The sequence below is a fragment of the Pimephales promelas genome, chromosome 4 (assembly GCF_988280905.1).
Source record: "Pimephales promelas chromosome 4, fPimPro1.hap1.1, whole genome shotgun sequence".
Taxonomy (NCBI): Eukaryota; Metazoa; Chordata; class Actinopteri; order Cypriniformes; family Leuciscidae; genus Pimephales; species Pimephales promelas.
The window spans coordinates 42,787,132-42,808,327 of NC_142772.1; the positions used below are offsets into that span (position 1 = coordinate 42,787,132).

The window sequence follows — 21,196 nt, forward strand, 5'->3', positions numbered from 1 at the left end:
TCAGTTTTGGCAAAGAATCATCCCTAGAACAATTATATTATATTATTTTATTTTGAAATATTAAAAACACCAAGTGTGCTGGAAGTAGACAAAGGCATCTACTAAAAAACGAAAAAATATATAATTGTATTATATTTTAAAATACAGAGTATTCTTCTTGTATTCAGTTTTTTTTTTAAGTTTAAAAAGGTCTTAAATTTGGGGTATGGCAAAACGTATGTTTTCACATTCCATATCACATTAATTCGTATTGGCACAATGATCTGTTTTTTGCCTTTCTTTAAACACAATATTGTCGTATAAACAAAATCCTATATCGGTTGACCTCTAATATTATGTTGGTATGTTATAGGGCTGTCGCGGTTATGGAATTTCCCTTGCGTTAATGTTGAGTGGCTCAATAGCGCGGTATTACCGCAATTTATTTATTTATTTAATTTATAAGTATTTGTTGCTATATAAATAAAGTTTACGATGTGGACAAAAAGGAGGTCATTTAACCAATAACCGAAACTAAACAGCGTCTATATGCGCATTGAAAGCATGATTGAAAGGCTTTCACTCAGCGCGCATATTGTTATGACAACGGACTTTGAACCGTTCATTTAACGAACACGTTCAAAGAAGCTGATTCGTTAAAAGAGATGTAATGAAACAAGATGTTAATTATTTTTAACTTTGAGTTCCACTTTTCAAGGCTCAGCTGATCAGCAATGCGTCGCATGAGTAACGCGGAAGCTGATGCTTCACTTATTAGAGACCAATATGGCATTGATTCAATGCGTGACTCTGTGATATTATTTTCTGCGGCTTCCTCGCGCTGTGGGATGCTGACCAGCGCTGCTGCTGACGCGCATTTGTGGAAAATACCGTGACGTGAAGCTTAAAATGATGATACGACAAATATTTCGCTTTCCTTTGACACGGCAACCTTTTCACGACTTCAAAGACAGACGCAGGTAATCGCACGCGCTCTGCAGATCTCTCTCATTCACTGTCTGTGTGAAGCCTCTGTAGGCTACACATCACCAAGATAAACAGTCTTGTTGTTATCATTATGAACTTGTTTAACATTCAATACACATGCATGAAGTTCAAAACAAGCCTTATAAAAAACATGAATATCGCGGTTGCTGCGGTTACGTGCAATCCTCTGCGGTTTACTTGTCAGAAGCGCGGTACTGCAATATTGCGGTTATCGCGACAGCCCTAGTATGTTAACCAATTTCAGTACATATCTATGTATTGGATAAAACATGTTAAAGGGTTAGTTCACCCAAAAATGAAAATTCTGTCAGTATTTACTCACCCTCATGTTGTTCCAACCCCGTAAGACCTTCGTTCATCTTCGGAACACAAATTAAGATATTTAAGATATTAAGATCGCTCCTGCATACAGTCCATAGGCTTCTTGAGGGACTGGCTCTTGCTGTCCTCGAAAAGTCATTAAAGACATCGTTAAAATAGTCCAAGTGACTACAGGGACACAATCTTAAGTTTATCAAACGACGAGAACACTTTTGTGCGCAAAAAAACAACAAAAATAACGACTTTATTTCAACTATTCGTTTATTTCTCCCTCTGCGCGAGTCAGGTTACTAGTTTAATAGCGTAAGCTTCTGTTATTGTACGTCACACGCATCACACACACATGACCAGCGTCGGCCAATAGTGAGCCTACGTGTGACGTAGCTCTACGCAATCACACTACGTTAACTGACTTACAGGCTCATGGAGAAGGAAGTGAATAGTTGAAATAAAGCCGTTATTTTTGTTGTTTTTTTGCGCACGAAAGTGTTCTCGTCGTTTGATAAACTTAAGATTGAGCCCCTGTAGTCACTTGGACTATTTTAACGATGTCTTTAATGACTTTTCGAGGACAGCAAGAGCCAGTCCCTCAAGAAGCCTATGGACTGTATGCAGGAGCGATCTTAATATCTTAAATATCTTAATTTGTGTTCCGAAGATGAACGAAGGTCTTACGGGGTTGAAACAACATGAGGGTGAGTAAATACTGACAGAATTTTCATTTTTGGGTGAACTAACCCTTTAAAGTAGGTAAAAATAATTATGGTTCAAGATAAGAGTAGAAAGCATGAATGGCACTGTCTGTCTTTTTATGGGGATGAGGCTAATTCCAGGTTATTTAATGTTGTTTCAATCTATCTTCTCAGGGCACCCATCCTGTCTGAAGTTCTCTCCGGAGCTCACAGCGCGGGTCAAAGCTCTGTGGTGGCAATGTATTGAGTGCAAGACCTGCAGCAGCTGCCAGGACCAAGGAAAAAATGCAGTAGGTTTTTTCTAGGGTCTTTCTCATTGTTGCTGCCAGAGCATGTTTAGGCTGCATCCTCCTCATTTACGCTTCTGTTCAAAAGGTTAAAAAGATTAAACGCATTTATTTGATCTAATAATGATTTTGAGCTGAATTTTTTTATTATTATATTGAATATTTGTATAGAAACTGGGCTTTTTCAGTATTCTTTAGCAGAATAGAATGTTCAAATGGAACAGCTTTTGAAATCTTAAAGGCTGATTTATACTTCTGGAAGTTATTTTCTCTGTGTTTGATTAACATTAATGACGGAGGGCAGCAGGTATATTATGCTGCTGTCACTTTAAGACAGAACGCACATATCTATATACTGATACATATTTAACTTGTATCCAACTGTTTCCTTTCATTTGAGAAATAACTGATTGTGTTTACATGAACACTCCTTACGATGAGCATTTTGACAATTGTGTGTGTATTCGACCTTTCAAGTGCAATAAGACCTGAAAAAGAACTGAAATTGCATTCCAATGCTTAAATGTGTGTCAGTCAGCGCAAGCGCTGCATTGAGTTCTTTATCACGGTATATTGCACTTTTAACATCAAGAAAGTCCTGCTCTTTGGCTCATTTATACGTTTAATCGCTCTAAAGTGTCAATACACATTATAGCAAAATCTTCAATTATAGCCCTTTTATACACTAAGATGCATATCGTCATACCGTGCATTCCTAGTGTAGTACAACAGTGAGTCAGTATTGGGACGCACTACACTGTCAAAATTGTGTCCTGATACCACAGATTTCTGGTGTAATTTCTTGTGTAATGTTGACATGAAGCTTGCCTTGGTTTAAATTTAAATTTACTTTTTTTATTACTTAATCATGGTTTTGCATTCCTTATCACATCTCTTTAACTGAAGATCTCAAAAGAAAAGTCACAAAGTCACAAACTCCTAGCATTCAAAATGGCAAAAATTCATAATTGGGGTCGTTGTCTGTGTGCATTTGTATTCTACAGGATAACATGTTGTTCTGTGACTCCTGTGACCGAGGTTTCCACATGGAGTGTTGTGACCCCCCACTGATGCGAATGCCAAAAGGTGAGTGCCCACACACTCAAATGCAGGCTGTTTCTACTACAGTGTAATCAGTGGATTTGTGTCTAAGGCTCATATGTTTAATTTAACAATCCCTCTATTAACGGCATATCGTGTTGATGAATTCCTTCACACAAAAATTAGTTTTCTTTCTAATTATACTTCCAAGTAATGATTCTTGATTGCTGCTCCGCAGGCATGTGGATCTGTCAGATCTGTCGGCCAAGAAAAAAGGGAAGAAAGCTCTTACATGAAAAAGCAGCACAAATCAAACGGCGATACAATGCACCACTGGGGCGACCAAAGGGCAGGTATATTAAACTGTTTGATTCTCTTTATGACCATTATTGCAGAACTATGTTGAAATTATTTGCAGAAGTTTTCATAAGACTACTACAAGCTCTCTTGTGCTTAGACCGGGCCGACCTTTTAAGAAGCTTCGAGGTGGTGGGCGTGGCAGGAGAAGGCGGGGCACCGGAGGGGTTGATCGGTGTTCACAAGGCTCCTCCTCCCCACACTCTTCCTCGAGCTCCTCATGCGAAGGTTACCCTGGTGACGATCGCATGCTGTTCTCTCTCAGAGAAGAAGATTCTGGGCATGGTGGCCTGCGTTTTAACAAGAAAACAAAGGGTCTGATTGACGCTCTCAGCAAGTTCTTCACGCCATCCCCGGATGGGAGGAAAGCTCGTGCTGAAGTGGTGGACTATTCCCAGCAATATCGAATACGCAAGAAGAGTAATCGCAAGGGCGAGCATGATGACAGGACAGGTGAGATAGGTCAGTTTTTTATTTTTTAAATATCCATAATGTGATGGCAAAGCTGAATTTTCAGTAGCCATCACGCCAGCCTTCACATGATTCTTCAGAAATCGTTCTGATATGCTGATTTGGTGCATATTATTATCATCAATGTTGAAAACAGTTGCACAATGCAGGGCTCTAGACTGCAACCAAAGGGTCACATTTTGCAACATTTTGTATTGCCTGTGTGACTAAGGGCCAATCCCAATTCTACCCCTTACCCCTTCACTTTCCCCTTCCCCTCCGTTTTGCGCGTCCACGTGAAGGGGTAGGGTTGTCCCAATTCTCTTTTGGTTGGAGGGGGAGGGCTAGGGAGAAGGGCCAGATAGCCCTTCAAACGAAGATTTTTCGGGAGCACACTTCAAACGAAGGGGTATGAGAAGTGTCACTGCTAACCCAGGCTGGCTGCCCAAGCAACAAAGGAGACCCATAAATTTAAGTATTTGTGGCTTTAATAAGTATTGTAACGACAAACAATGATTTGCTTTATGTTACATTCAATATTGTGTTCATATTTACGGTCAGTTTCTTCACAGAAACGTTTGTTAAAAAAAAAAAAAATCGCTAAAATTACTATAGTTTGCTAACGATAGTCCCGCAACATATTTTCGTCGTCTCGGTTGTTTCCTGCGAACTTCACAAGATAAATGCAAGAAAATAGCTGTAACCCACGCGACTGAGATAACTGCAGCTGTCGACGGCATCTTGGAAGTTGTGATAAACATCGGCGCATCTCCTGTGACGTAGGCGCTAGCGACGACTTATAATGACGTTTAACGGAGGCGTAGTGGTGTCCCATTTCTTAGGGGAATATTTTCACCCCTACACATTGCCACTCTGTTTCAAGGGTCAAGGGGAAGGCGAAGGGGTAGGGCTAGGGGAAAGTGAAGGGGTAAGGGGTAGAATTGGGATTGGCCCTAAGTTTTTTTAGAGGTTGCACTGGTGTTGTCCAACTGATAAGAGCTGCCATTTTTGTTGCATATGAGAAACATCAAACGGCAGATGAAAATCAAAAGTGGGACGCTTTTACATGAAATGCTACAATACAATTTTTTTTTCCACACATTGTGCTTTTGAAATTATATTTACACACAATAGTCACTTTTATAAAATATCAAATCTTCAAGAAATCACTTGTCAAAGTTTTGCACTTTTTATACTTAAAGGAGTAGTTCACTTTTAAAAAAGCTTTTACTGATAATTTACTCACCCCCATGTAATCCAAGATATCCATGTCTTTCTTTCTTCAGTCGAAAAGAAATTAAGGTTTTTGATGAAAACATTCCAGGATTTTTCTCCATATAATGGACTTTACTGGTAACCAAATGGGTCAAGGTCCAAAAGACAGTTTCAGTGCAAATTGTTCAAAGGGCTTTAAATGATTTCAGATGATGAATAGGGGTCTTTTCAAGCGAAATGATCGCTCATTTAAAAAAAAAGAAAAAAAGTTTAAGTTTTATTAGCTGCTCTGTTCTGTGATGCGTGTTCGTGACTCTCCTGTTCGAACTCGTTTATCAAAATGAATGAATCTTTTTTCGTGTCATTTGGTTCTTTCAACGAACGAAATGAACGAATTGATTCGGAAAAAGATTAATTCAGTTTGATATAATAACATATGACGTGTGTGTGAAGTGTGTATAATTATTTTGTATATATAAATACACACACATGCATGTATAAATTTAATATATATTTTTATACAAAATTAATAGTGTGTATAAATATAAATATTTGATATATTAATAACACATTTTTCTTAAATAAATACATGCATGTGTGTGTGTGTATTTATATATACAAAATAATTATACACACTACACACACATATATTATGTAAACACAAACTTTTATTTTGGATGCGATTAATCACGATTAATCGTTGCCCAGCCCTACTTATTATAAATAATGTTATGTCATTTTTTTTTTACTCTTACACTGAATGTTTGGCACACTCAATCTCAACTGTCTTGGTATCTGTTTGGATCACAGACAATCAGGAGTGTGGAGACAACTGGCGGGAGGATGAAGACAAGCTGCCAGGACATGAAAATCTAACTGAGAATGACGTGGAGCTCTTCAGGCACATTCAGGAACTGGCACTACAGGTACGAAAGGGAGGGGGGAAAAATCATACAATTTAGTCTTATAAATGCAAATTACTCTCCCATCTGAATTTAATAAATAATTTGTAAAGAATGTCTTTCTCCGTTTACTGAGAAATGTGCTCCTCTAGGTACTGTGTGTGTGAGAGAGAGAGAGACACGCTTGCTCTGCAGCTCAGTTTTATGAAATCACACAGAACAGAATGAAACTGTTGCAAAAAAAAAAAAAAATGCATTCATGACGTTTTAAAACAACAACATCTTTTAATTAAATCCATATATGTGTAAACTTTGACAGCCCTCAATAAAAATCAAACCGGATCTTGTCTACAAATCGTATGTTTGATGGTTGGGGTGCCCACTGCTTGTTTGCAGACACTGAATATTCTTTTGCTATATTAGTGCAGACTTGGAAGCTGTCAAGGCCTTTATCTCTGCAGAATGTAATGTGGGGGATTTGGAGTTTCCATTATCTTGACAGCTGGTGCCTCTTTCAATGATACACACACAAACACAAATGCACATGTGTAGACTGATTGGCTGATTTGTGTGTGTGTGAGAGATTTGAAGCTCCCAGCAGAAGCAGCCACTCTGATTGCCTGAGGCCATCAGTCGAAGAAAACACACACTAACCCAGAAAGAGACAATCATATTTGCACACACTGCATCAGAAAGAACCAGCACGCTTGTGTTGAGCAGACAGAAAGAAAGAATACCATGCTGTAGTTTGACGATAAAACTGAATTTGTTTGCTTTATAACATTTAGACCATATGCACCATATGCAAATATTTATTATCTATTAAAAACTAGGGCTGGGTATGGAAAAAAAAATTTGCAATTAATAGTGTTTTTCATTTTTATTTATTTTTTATGTGGTCTTCACAATTTTTTATTTTCAATTAATGTTTTTTTTTTTTAATTTGGTCAATTTGATATTGATTTTTATATATTATACATATATAATAATGTATGTTTTAATAACAATATATTATTTATATATTATACATATTTTGTTTGTGTAGCACTACGGTGAACTTTGTTATTATGTGCTTTATAAATAAATTGGAATTGTGTGCACTCACCCGAAGCGCACAGCTGCGCGTCTCAAGACAGTGTGCAAATAATGAAATGAATTCTTTCGCGTCTGCTTGCACCCTAAATGGACAAGTTCACGCAAATTTATCTCAAAATGCCCTCCTTTGCGAGTATCCAAGTAAAAGGAGTTTGATTTTGGCTTAAGCAGTCGAGAATGAACGCATGTGTGTCATTATTAGATCTCTGCATTAATCTTAAAGTGACAGCAGCCTAATATTTCTGTCAATCAAACAACAGGAAATTAATCAAACGAAAATTACTCCCTGCTCTTCACTGAATATAATTTTTTGAATATAACATTTTGCTAACTTTATTACATTTCTGGACCTGAAAACTACTGATGATGGACCTACCTGAAAAACTTTAAAAGCACTGATTATTTCATCTTTGTTCTGTTCTTGATTTATTTGTGCAATTGCTTGTAGTTTAATTATTTCTTCTTTTTTTAATTAATGACTGTTAACCTGTATTTAGTAATCATTGAAATGTATATTAGTTTGGCGTTTTAGCTGTGGTATCGAAAATGGAATTGTTCAATTTCACTGGAATATAAAATATTGGGTGTCACAACCTTATTTATTACAAAACAAGGATACATGGGTCAACTCTTTTATTCAGTGAATCTAAATGTGACCATGAAGATTTGCATTGATTCGTGTGCAACTTGATTGCTAGTAGAACTTGTTATACATAAAGTATAGACCTGGTCATATTTGTATTTACTTTTGATTGTTTGCATTTGTGTTTTGTTAGTTTCTTTAAAGTACTAACTTGCTTTAACATGGAAACGATACAATTCATACACATTTTTTCAAAACCAACATGACATGATCTGAACGGTGGTTCAACAAGCTGATTTACCCCTTATTTGTATATGGAATAAATGGATTGCATATGTTCTTGAGATGCAGAGCAGAAAAGTGTGTGATCACTACTGAGTGTCAGCAGGTTGGTGAGTGGCAGATGCTCTCAATTTCCAGTTGGTCTGCGGATAAGAGCTGATAATAATAATAATAACCTTGTTGGCTTTAGTTGGGAGCGGTATGCTTGTGAAAAACTGTTCTTGATTATTAGAATAAAAGTCAGAGCCTTGACGCATTTCTTGTGTAAAAGAGTGACTTTGTTCTCTTCTGTGTGTGGCAGGACGCTCTGGGTGCCAATGCCATAGTGGCCTAGTAGTCTCTAAATTGTTTGTGCCCACTGGTATCTTTTTCTTAACTTTCTTGTTCTTGAACTGTTATAGAAAGTCGGAGTGACTGGTCCACCGGACCCCCAGATGCGATGCCCATCAGTTATTGAGTTTGGGAAGTATGAAATACAGACGTGGTACTCCTCTCCATACCCACAGGAGTACAGCAGGTAACCAACAACATGTGCCATAATCATCATGAAAAAATAATTATCCCATTATGATGTTTAATGCAGCTTCAACATGTTAATCTTTTTTTGTTTAAAATGCATATTTAGAATTATATTTATTTTGATTTATTGAAATATATGTGGCTATTTATCGCTATCAACACCAATAGACTCTGCTGGTTGACATACTTTTTATGGATTGGTATTTTCTTGTCATGATCCAAACCGACAAGCAACCTTGGATGATCACATTTTCTTATTTCCAATATTATTTTAATATTGGTCAATTTAACATGGCAATTTAGCTGTGTTGTTATTGTTAACTAAAACTATTAAAAAATAAAGCTGAAATACAAAGTATAAAGTACTAGAATTAATAAAACAAAAGTCACATAACAAAATTACTTAAACTAAAATGAAAATATAAAAAGTACATTTATATGAATAAATAGTATAATAGTGTGGTTTAATGTGTGCGTATATGTATATTTTGACTCTATTACAGTGACTCACGAAAGTGTCAAACTTCTTAACCTCTTGCTGTTTTGATTTTATTTAAATGCTTGCACGAGGGCTGTATCTGATGTGTGATTGTTTCGATTTGACAGGCTCCCTAAGCTTTACCTCTGTGAGTTCTGTCTACGCTACATGAAGAGCCGCAGCATTCTCTACCAGCACATGCGAAAGTGCAGCTGGTTCCACCCGCCTGCCAACGAGATCTACAGGAAAGACGACGTCTCCGTTTTTGAGGTGAGGAAAAGAAATCTCCACTCCGGATATAAACCACAAATGCACACAGACACTCGCACATACAACTCTTTGTTTATGCACACCTGGGCAGCACAGACATATGCTTTTCAATACTAGTCATGCACCTGCACGTGTTTTTTTTTTTTTTTTTTTTTTTTTTAACGTGCTGAGCCAACAAAGGAAATCTCATTTACACTGATAGAAACGCACACTCCCACACTGGCGCAGGCAACAACATCCGCCCACTTCCTGCCCTTACGAGGTGTTGCAATGGTGCCGCACAGCAGGGTAATAAATGAAGAGTGGTAAGCGCTCATTGTTTCAGAATCACTATGGTGATTTACCACAGCCATTGTGTTTCTATAAAAGAACATTTAGGTGTATACAAGACATACAGATCTGTATCGGTGTTGTCTAAAGCAGTGCTGTCTGGCCAGAATTAACAGCGCTTACATGGTTACGTTGTAACATGAACAGAGTTTAAAAACTCTGCCGATATCCGTATCATTCTAATGATAGCGGTCAATTACCCCTGTAACCAAAGTGAGTGGCTGCTATATTGTATGATGTTTCATAACTAGTCCTTTATTGCTATTCCATTCACAGCAAACGTGGGAACCTGAATATTTCAGGAGTGTGTTATATGGTTATACAATGCAGTTGTTTTTTGTTAATAACTAAAGTATGTGTGAATGTAATCATGTTTAGTGCACTTAAACTGGACTGGCAACTTTATTCTGCTGCTGTCTGCCCTGCCTGTATGTTCCACATTAATCAACACTTGGTGTTGGGTGTGTTACTGCTTGCCTTCTTGTTTGGTCAGTTGGTTTTAGAGGCTCAGGTTTCAGAGCTGCTCCTGGTCTGGTCCTGACTCAGCTGCATACCTGTGGTGGCAGCACTGCAAAAAGCTAAAATGGTTGTTATTCAGCCGATAGGAAAAACAGGAGCTGTGCAATTTGTCATAGCCTCTGTTAATTTGGAACACGTTTTGTGCCAGTCTGACTTGTTTCAAAATGTTCATTTAGTATTTAGAAATTGAGAATCTTACTGGAATTATGCTCTTATGATTGGGCGCTAATTGTTAGTGTAACCGTGTCTGCACATTGTTAGTTTATAGCATCATATTTAGTTAGGACACAGTAAGTTGACCAAAGTCTGAAAAACTTTTCTCCACTCCAGGTGGATGGAAATGTCAGCACAATATACTGTCAGAATCTGTGCCTGCTGGCCAAACTCTTCCTGGACCATAAGACGCTGTACTATGACGTGGAGCCCTTCCTCTTCTATGTACTCACACAGAATGACAGTAAAGGCTGCCATCTCGTAGGATACTTTTCAAAGGTGAGCAAATCATTTCACTCACATTAATTCAGTTACTTTTACATTCTCTAAAGTCAGATAATGATGTTGAGCAATTTGGCTTCATTATTCAGCATGTTTTTTGCACATTATTGGCTTTATTATAGAAAATAGTCTGTTTACTTGTGGGTTATGCTCCTGGAAAAGATGTTTACAGTGAGTTTATTTAATATACAGGTTTTAAAACACAACAGTATATGGCTCATAATGCAAGGTGTAATCGTTAGTAAGATCTTGCCTAACAAATATTTTGTGTGGTATGTTTGTTAAATTTTCTTTCATTTTATACTTATTTTAAATGTCTTTTTTTTTTATCCCTAGGAGAAGCATTGTCAACAAAAATATAATGTTTCCTGCATAATGATTCTTCCACAATATCAGCGCAGGGGATATGGGCGATTCCTCATTGACTTCAGTAAGTCCTCTGCATTATCTTTCTTCTCTTCCCTCAGTCTGTGGTTGTATTTTTTTGTTATTTAAGTAAAGAAAATATTTGACAATTATACTCCTTTAGATGGTATCATTAGATGCAAAGGATAAACCGTTATGGCTCTCTCTGCAGGTTACCTTCTGTCCAAGAGGGAAGGCCAGCCAGGATCACCAGAGAAGCCGTTGTCAGACCTTGGCCGTCTATCCTACATGGCATATTGGCGTAGTGTGGTGCTGGAGTGCCTACACGAGATCAGAGACCGACAGCTCAACATCCGCAAACTCAGCAAAGTCACTGGCATTTGTCCTCAGGATATCACAGCCACCCTGCTTAGTCTTAATATGCTGGAACAGAGAGGGGATCGGTGAGAGAGACGTTCGCACACTATAATGTCTGATTTAATGTCTTACCTTTTCTTTGCAAGCTGAAGCAGAGAACTATAATGCAAGATCTGTTTCTTAGCTGTCGCAGATTAATTCTCATGTTTCAGCCTAAAACATTTGCATTCCAAAATGTGCACAGTGCTTCGTCTTCAGCATACATGATTAACGTGATTTTGTGCTAACAAGGAAAACAAAGTAATAGTTTAATTCAGCAAAAATGCACTAAATTGGTCAAAAGTGACGGTAAAGACATTTGTTACAGAATATTTTTATTTTAAGTAAATGAGTTTCAAAGAATCCTTAAAGCATCATGTTTTCCATCAAAATATTAAGCTACACAGCTGTTTTTAGTATTAATAATTAATGTTTCCAGAATCAGCATTTTAGAGTGATTACTGGTAGGTCATTTGATACCAAAGACTGGAGTAATGATTGCTTAACATTTGGAGGAATAAATTACATTTTAAAATAATTAAAGTAAAAAATGTTATTTAAGTGGTAATATTTTACCATAATATTTAATTTTTTTAAATTAAATAAATGCACCTTTGATGTTCTTCTTGAACGCTTATTGGCCCAAAAATTGAGCAGTGGTGTATGTTACATTTTTAGCTCTCTTTATAGTCTCCTCATTTTGATTTCCTTTCCTATTATAGGGTGATTATTCTGCGGCGAGAGAAGCTGGTGGCCACTCACATGGCCCGACTGAAGGCCAAACCTCGACTCCTGGAAGTTGATCCAGACTGCTTGCGCTGGACACCTGTTATCGTCACCAACACAGTAGCATCTGAAGGAGAAGGAGATGAGGAGGAGGAGGAGGAGGAAGAAGGAGAGGGATTTAAAGAGGTAAGCATCCTAACTTGTATTTAAGGTTCATTAAATGAAGTATGCAATATTTGTGATGTGTACCAGTACATTCTGAAGCTGAACTTATGTTATGTGCACCTTATCTCTTGTATAGATCAAACCCAGCCACAAGAGTTCCCCACTCACCTGGCATATGAAAGGAGAACAAGACAAGGAGGATGATAAAAAGTGCTTCACAGCATTGCCCAAAAACCAAAGCCCTCCACAGTCCTCTTCTGTTTGCAACAATGTTCTCAGTCCTGAACGGTCTTCCCTTTTTCTTACGGCTAATGGGGAACGCAGGGGACCTGGGCGCCCTCCCAAAAACTGGTTATGGGGCAAGGTGAAGGATGCACCACGTCCAGGGCCTGGTCGACCCCGTAAACTAAGGCCCCCAGAGGATGATGATGATGATGAGGAGGAGGAGGATGATGATGATGAGGATGATGATGAAGATGAGGATGATGAAAGAACTGCCATTAATAAAGTGACAACAACATCGTCAATGCTCCTGGGCTTAGAAAATGAGCCTGACTCTACATCAGCCTGTCCCTTGGAGGCTTCCAGGCACCCTGCAGTTCCACCCCCACGCAGCAGAGGGCGACCTCCACGGAAAAAGCGTGGCCCAAAACGCAGGCTCAGTGAGGGGCCTGAAGATGACCTGCCATTGTTGCCCCATTCCACAAGACTGAGTGAACCCACACCAGTCTGTCCGGCCTTTATCAGTGAGAGCAGTGATGATGAGGATGAAGACGATGATGAGGATGAAGATGATGAGGATGATGAGGATGAGGATGAGTTAAGGGCTCGTTCACCACCTCTCCTCACTAAGCCCACATTAGGGCTTAAATGCAAGGTATGTGCAGTATAGGTCCATGAATGTATTTTCTTTTGCATGGCATGTTTATTTAAAGGCTAATTCCACCGGTGGAGACATGAATATGTATTGAAAGTGGGTCATGTAGTAGAAAAGTATCATAAATTTCTAATTTGGGTCCTTCTTGGCCAATAATAGGCAGAAAATTACTTTTTACTGCTTGTGGATTGTAGACAACAATCAGATAATTGATTTCCCGCATATTGATAATGGTATTGGCATGTGGATGCCTGCAAATTAGTTAAAATCTCCCGGAATCTAGAGCGAGTGAGCAAGGGCGCACATGCGAGACAGATCAGACTGCTCCAAACCGCATAGTGCTTGTGTGTGCGCCTCATGACACAGAGACTCAGGCACCGGAATTTTCGTTCTTCTTCGTTTTTGTAGGAACCGGTTCCCTATTGGCACCGCGTTTCGGTACCCAACCCTATCCATAATGCATCTGTCTACATATTCAGTACCTTCGTCCATACTTTCAAAAAGTTTCTGCCGGTGAAATCAAACGCACTGGCACTGATCTGTGATTGGTCTGTTAGGGCTTTTGGTCCAACCCCCTATGGGCGAGTTTGAAAGGGTGGCAACTAGTGCTTGTAGTCTTTACAGAAACCCCCGCCCTTACACTTCCTTCTACAATGACGTAAAATGACGTTTTTTGCGGCATTGTAGGAGGAAGTGAAAAAGGTAAATAGCGGATTTCTCTTGTCTCAGGGGTGGAAGAGAGAGGCCGCACTTTGCATATACAGTTTTATTATACACAAACGCGTTTGTGTATAATAAAACTGTATATGCAAAGTGCGGCCTCTCTCTTCCATACATGCATTGTCATTATTAGGCCAGCACTCTTAAAACAATTTGAGATATAAACTTTGAGTGAAGCCTGCTCCAACCTCCATTTATTTCTTGTCTCAGGGGAAAATGAGATAGTGTTGCACGACCATTCAATAGTATGACTATTTTTCGAACAATGGAAATCTTAATGCAAATGGGTGGAGTGTCCCTTTAACATAGACCTTAAAAATAAGCACGTCAGTCTATAAAACTTGTTTTATTATTTTGAACATAAGATGCTGTGGATAATAAAGAATTTCTTTTTCTTTTTTTTTGCTCCTGTAGTCTCAGAAGTCCTTTCGAAAGCGACGTGCACGTCAGCGCAGCCATCCCCACAGCAGTGTAGTTACAGAAACCATCTCGGAAACTACTGAAGTTCTGGATGAGCCATTTGTGGATTCAGATTCTGAAAGGCCCATGCCCAGACTAGAAGAGGAAACTCCATTTGGCAACCCTCTCCGACGCTACACAGCAGCCCGCAAACACATGGGACCATCCCTTAAAAGTATCAACAGAGGGAATCTGACTGAATCGGAGGAAGATGGTTAGTACAACAAAGGACTCCTGCTGGGGTTATTATTTGTGCATTCTTGAAAGTTTTGTGTAATATTTGTGATTGCCAGTGTGTGATTTAAAAAAAACAAATATTAAAAAATGGTTACCTTTTTTTGTTTTTCAGATCCCACTCCTGTGCTGAAGCCAATTGATGTCCTGAGAAGACCTGAAACTTCAGAGGCCACACAAAGAACAGGGGCAACAACTGAGATGCCTGAGGTCCCAGTAAAAAAGAAGAAAGGCTGGCCTAAGGGCAAGAGTCGCAAGCCACTCCACTGGAAGAAACGCCCAGGCAGGAAACCTGGTAGTGGAGCCGGTCAGACAGCTGACACTAGTCTGGCAGTTCCATCCTCAGAGGACCCACCACCCCCAAAGATCAAAATGAAGCCTGGCAGAAAGCCTCGCAGCTATTACCTTCAGCGGGCCCAGGAGGAAGCAGCGAGACAGGAATTTGAGCAAAGCCGATTAGCTCAGCAGAAGCAGCTAGATAATTCAACATTGGAGGACAAGACCTGTAAGAGGACAGCCAGAGCCATAACATCTGACCTCAATCCTGATGAGCAGAAAGATTCTGAAGAGGAGGATGATTTTCTTCAGAGCTTTAGAGAGCCATCTAAACCCAAAAGGCGAGGTCGGCCACCAAAAAATTCCAACCTCCCTCCCCCTGTACCTAAACCTTCTCCTCTGTCTGAGCCAGAAGATGATGATGAAGAGGATGACAGACCATGGGCAGTGGAGAAGATCAGCTGTCCAACGTCTCGTACCATGCCACAGTCTTCCAGCGCCAGGGTCTCTCAGCCAAGAGCTAACGCAGCTGCAGAGGATGAAGAGCAGGATGATGAAGATTGCGATAATGGGGTTAAGCGGAGAACAGCAACTACACCAGGTTCAGGAAGCCGACGTAGTGATGATCATGATGCAGATGACGAAGGGGACGGTCGTCTTGAAGAGAAAAGTGACTGCAGCAGTAGCAGTAAAAGGAAGAAGGGCCAAGACTCTGAGGATGATGTAGAGGAGCCAGAGGATGATGAAGAGGAGGAACCATCGTCGCCTGCTCGCTCTCCCCCTGTGAAAGAAGAACCCCAGAGTAGTGAGGGTTTTTTAGACATGCAGGTCAACGTGACACGGGATTATGTCAGCAAACGGGAGGAGGGCGAGGACGAGGAGGAGGATGCAGAGGAGGTACAAGAGGTGAAGACTAGCTCTGCTGATACAGATGAACGCCGACGACGAGAGCAGGAGGAATCTGCAGCAGCCGCGGCAGCTGTAGAGACAGTAACCACCATTGCAGTCCCCCCTGAACCTCTGGACATGCAGCCTTTACACGTCGAGGATAAGTCCGTGCTCATGATGGGGACCGAGCACTCACACCAGCATCCTGACTTCAAAGACGACCTGAGCCACCAGCAACACACGCATCACCACAGCAGTGAGCTGGATCTAGAAACAGTGCAAGCTGTCCAGTCACTTACGCAAGGTGAGGCTCAGGAGGAGGATGCAGAGCCCCATGGAGCCTACCAGGACTGTGAGGAGACGCTAGCTGCCTGTCGAACCCTCCAGAGCTATAGTCACGGTGAGGGAGAGGAGGAAACACTAGCCCTGGTGGAGGAGTGTGGAGCCTCCCAGCACAGTCCCATGCCCAACCCACCAATGCCCACGTTACCAAACCAGTCTGTCCGTTCAGTCAACAGCCCTGGAATGACTCCTGGTCCTATGGACCCTGGACCAGGGGTGCCTGGTCCCACAGGAACTGGAGGGGGAACAGGCGGAGGGTATACCCAAATAACACCAGAACATCCCAGCTCTCTATCTGCTCCCTCACTGCAAAACATGGAAACCTCCCCCATGATGGATGTGCCATCAGTTTCTGATCATTCACAGCAAGTGGTGGACAGTGGCTTCAGTGACCTTGGCAGCATTGAAAGCACCACCGAAAACTATGACAATCCGAGCAGCTATGACTCAACCATGGGTGGTGGAGGTAACGGAGGAGGAAATGGAAGTAATGGAGGTGGCATGTCTGCAGCTGCTGCAGCAGCAGTGGCTGCTTCCTCTTCGTCATCCTCATCCTCAAGTTCAACCACACCATCGTCATCATCTTCGCAAGGCAACAGCTGCTCCTTCGTCTCAACTCCTGGGCTAACATCCTCTAGCACGGGTGTTGGCTCTCAGATCACCATGGGGAGCTGTAGCCTTATCCAGCAAGCAGGTCCTGGACCAACTAATGGACCTGGAGCCAACAGTGGTAGTGGCGTCCCACAACCTCCACCCCCACCTCCTCCCCCTTCTGCCAGCACTCCAACCTGTGGTATAAAGTCTCCACAAGGCTGCGTCATCGAAAGGCCTCCAAGTGCTAACCAGCAGCAACAGAAGAAAGTCTCGCAACCACCTCAACAGCAGCAAAACCCTCAGCCTCCACCCTCTGCTCCACCACCCCCTCCACCTCAACAGCAAGCACTCTCGCAGTGCAGCATGGGAAATGGGTTCGCTTCAACACCCATGATCATGGAGATTCCTGAAAGTGCAGGCAGCGGTGGTGGAGGCAGGAGTTTGTATGACCGCATGGGCCAGGACTTTGGAGCCGGCGGGTACGGTCAACCCTCAGCTACTTTCAGTTTAGCCAAACTCCAGCAGCTAACCAACACCATCATGGACCCACATGCCATGTCTTACTCGCATTCAGCTGCTGTCACCTCATACGCCACAAGTGTTTCGCTATCCAACCCAGGCTTAGCACAGCTTGCTTCTTCCCCACACCCACCCTTGCCCCAGGCCCAGCCCACTATGACCCCACCTCCCAATTTGAGTTCTGGCTCCATGAATCTGGGCTCTCCCTTGATTCAGTGCAACATGACAGGCGCTAACATCGGACTACCTCCCCCTCCCCATACGCAGCGGTTGCAAGGCCAAATGGCTACCGTCAAAGGCCACATTTCAATTCGTTCCAAAGCCTCTCAAATTCCTGCAGGCTCCCCTCACCAGCAGCAATTGTACAGTCGCAGCTCTGGCGCTGTGACCATGCAAGGCTCCCCACGCACTCTAGCGGTGCAGCGTGGCATGATGACCAACCTTATGCCCACACCTGCTGCCTACAACTCTATGAACATGAATCAGCTAAATGCTGCCATGTCAGCTGGCTACCGCATGCCGCAGCCCATGATGAACAGCGGGTACCACAGTAACCCGCCCTATATGAACCAGCCAGCCCAGTATCCCATGCAAATGCAAATGGGCATGATGGGAGGGCAGGGTTACCCACAGCAGCCTATGCAGCCCAATCATCATGGAAACATGATGTACACGGGCCCCTCACACCACAGCTACGCTGGCGTCCCCAAACAGTCGCCTTACATGAGCAGATGAGCACCGGAGAACTAGCAGAGAGAACTGAGAGACATTCCCCACCAGACTCTGCATCTCTGTACTTGATCCATTTGTTTCCACCCTCCAAATCTGGGCGAAATGGCAACACAATAAGTGAGCTTGGTGGAGGAAGAGGACATAGAGACTGCGACGATTTCTTTTCCTTTATAAATATTTTGTCGTCAAGCTCTGTTCCTTTTAGGTTCATTTCCCAATTGCCTGAGCTGATGGAGCTGGGGAAATGATGATGGGCTGATCATGCGAGATGATCTAATGGACCTTTATTGTGGCAAGTGTCATGCTCCTTCAGTCCTTCAAACCAGTCTGCCACGGTTGTACCAACAGGGTTGGTCTGCCGAAGTGTCCGCCACTCCATACATGCGACAGAAGGGGCAAAACATATAAGCAGCTAAAGGGGAAGTGGACCTAACTTTTCAAACTGAGAAGCAAATACATTTACGTTGCTAATGAACATACATTGAATCATGCTCACAATCGTTCAATTGACATAGGAAGCCTTACCTGAAAAGAGACGAAATAATTGTAGATGGACTTTTTTTTGATATTCTATTATTATTATTATTTACATTATTTTTTTAAATGTTCTCATTTTTTTTTCAATGACTGTTGAAATGCTTGTGTTTCAGTTTGACCTTCTCATGCTTTATGTGTGTGGTTGTTCTGGACAAAGTGATTCATGCTCGCTCACTCATACACACTCATGAATACATTCGCTCACACACACAGCTCTATAGCCACTTGAAAGCTTACGTGGAGGCACTTCTAGTCGGGATGCACACGGTGTCCGAGTTGTCTGTAAATCTGTGTCTTCCCATAATGGAATGGTGTATATCACAACTTAATAGTGGTAAGAGCCCTAACGGACATAAATAGTAATGACCACCACGTGTCCATAGACTGGACTGAACAGAAGTCCATGGAAATGAATAATGTAAATATTCTGGTACTACCTGGTTCACAGCACACACTCGTGAAATCTATTACACGCTTTTCACGAACACTCCACAGATGTCAATAGTGAGAAGGTCTTTAATTTCATACTACTTAATGTGGTGGGTCAAAAGGGTTTAACCACACAGGAGTACATCTGCTGAGCAGTTAGCGTTGAACTGTGCTCATCCAATGATGTTAACGATGCCTCCTAAAGTAGGCCTTACTGTGGCACCAGTAAGTAGCGCTCTTCGTACTCCAGCTGATCATGCAGTGGAAATGTTGTCTGTTAGCCACAAGAGGGAGTTGTACAAATAATTAGATCCGTGTCTGCAATGCACACATGGACAGACGAATACTCATACCCGGGATAAAGGTTAAAGTGCATGATGTCCTGAGATGTTACTGTTTTAGGGCAACAGGCAGAGAATTTCTTAATGTTCCAGTATTCATTGTCAATATGAGGAATCTTTCTCAATGACCTGACGTTTCATATATTATTTGTGCGCTTTTGTTTTTCTGAATTTTATCAGACTGGGCAGCTTTCTTTTATGACACAAGCTGACTCTTTTTGACTTTAGAAGACTTATTGTAGAGAAAAAGTTTTTTCTAAAATATAAAAAAAGAAATTCTGACATGGATATTGGTACTGTCATTTTTTTCACTTCTGTTTCAGGAAAAAACAATGCATATTTTTTAGCTCGACTCTTGGGGTAAAATTATTAAGAAATTCAAAACTAAAAAAAATTACAACTCACTTTTAGTGAATTTAAGATGCCTTTAACCTTTCCATTCCATCTCATCTCTAGAGTTTTCTATCTTTGTGTAGTATATTAATGCTATTTTAAAACAAAAGGAAAAAACAGATATCTAAAGGTCACTTAGCGTTATTTTCTTTATTTTCTTGGTTATTGTGCGTGTATAGGACAACTTCCTTACATCTATGAGGCATGTAAAAATGAGCTCAGTATATTTCTGTCTGTTTATATTGCTTACCTTTTCGTATACTTTGTAATTGTACATGGTGAGTTGTAAGCTAAGAGAGAGCCTGGTAGCCGGAGAAAGAGAGGGCCGAGCTGGGGCGCTCTGTGATGGTGGGAAGCGTCCACCTTCCACTCCTCTCTGTTTTGTCCTTGTATGTATTTCCATTTATTTGTTTCTTTCTTTTCTTTTTTTCTTAGCAAGTACTTTCAAAGAACTCTGTACATTTTAACATGAAACAAAAATAAATTATGTTGAGCCATTTCACTTGTTATTGTATTTCTTGAAAAATCTCAGGAGCAAATTATTCATTTCTTTGAATAAAAAGTCATGCTACTCAATCGTTTCAAAAGCAAAGTGTGCTTCGGTCAGATGGAGTTTGTTCAGGTTTTGAAAACTGGCTAGTCTTTACAGTGTCCTAATGTAGTCAGTGGAGTCTTGAAAATTATTCTTATTTTGAAACCGTAATAGCAGAATAAGGTTTCTGAGCTTTTCCGTTTTATTCGTTTTACACTCAACTTTAAACATTCTGGCAGACAAGACTTTTTGTAAAATTGCGTTGTCGCTAAAAAAAAATTATTAGGAAATTATTTGCATTTAAAAACTGTTTGTTTATTATTGTGCTCATCACTGATGTATTCGAAGGGTTTTTTGCTGATTTTTCTAATTTTATATATATGTATGGTGCAGGTGGCAGCAGGTTCGGTTGAGGGAAGATACATATTCTTAATGCTGACATGACTGATGCGTTTTGAACCAGGTTTTTTATGCTTTTTTTGAGTGTATGTGGTGAGTTATCTGATGTTTTGAGGGACAGGAATCCAACTGTGCTGCTGTGACTGAATTTGACTGATTAAATGCACTTTTCCGCAGAGGAACAGCAGTGTCCTGGGCCGTGTTACTCTCTGTGGTGTTCCTGATGTTTACACACTGACTGAGTGGAGGAGATGACAGACCATGGATGATTTTGTATAACAGACAGAGGTTTGGATACTTGATGACATTTTCCCAACTTAAAAGCTTATGCTTTTGTAAAATGGCACAATGGTGATATCTTAATGTTTTTATCCACAATTTCGATTGTCTGTTTATAAAGTAATTTCGGTGTCGTTTTATTTGCCTGTGACCAGGTTGTAAGACAGTG

At 40.9% G+C, this 21,196-nt stretch overlaps 1 protein-coding gene across 3 annotated transcripts in view; it reads left to right on the forward strand.

The window, feature by feature from the left end:
- Positions 1 to 20,319, forward strand: part of kat6a (K(lysine) acetyltransferase 6A) — a 42,660-nt gene extending 22,341 nt beyond the window's left edge. For 2 of the 3 annotated variants that reach the window (XM_089130545.1, XM_089130546.1), the window contains exons 4-17: positions 2,175 to 2,290; positions 3,292 to 3,373; positions 3,567 to 3,681; positions 3,786 to 4,147; positions 6,161 to 6,276; positions 8,614 to 8,729; positions 9,338 to 9,479; positions 10,659 to 10,820; positions 11,160 to 11,253; positions 11,401 to 11,632; positions 12,308 to 12,497; positions 12,613 to 13,353; positions 14,488 to 14,746; positions 14,882 to 20,319. In XM_089130545.1, coding sequence (XP_088986671.1) covers positions 2,175 to 2,290; positions 3,292 to 3,373; positions 3,567 to 3,681; positions 3,786 to 4,147; positions 6,161 to 6,276; positions 8,614 to 8,729; positions 9,338 to 9,479; positions 10,659 to 10,820; positions 11,160 to 11,253; positions 11,401 to 11,632; positions 12,308 to 12,497; positions 12,613 to 13,353; positions 14,488 to 14,746; positions 14,882 to 18,120 — 5,966 coding nt within the window. In that variant the 3' untranslated portion in view covers positions 18,121 to 20,319. The remainder of the gene's footprint in view (positions 1 to 2,174; positions 2,291 to 3,291; positions 3,374 to 3,566; positions 3,682 to 3,785; positions 4,148 to 6,160; positions 6,277 to 8,613; positions 8,730 to 9,337; positions 9,480 to 10,658; positions 10,821 to 11,159; positions 11,254 to 11,400; positions 11,633 to 12,307; positions 12,498 to 12,612; positions 13,354 to 14,487; positions 14,747 to 14,881) is intronic. The other variant, XM_089130547.1, reaches the window with a different exon arrangement.
- The last annotated feature ends 877 nt before the right edge of the window (positions 20,320 to 21,196 follow it).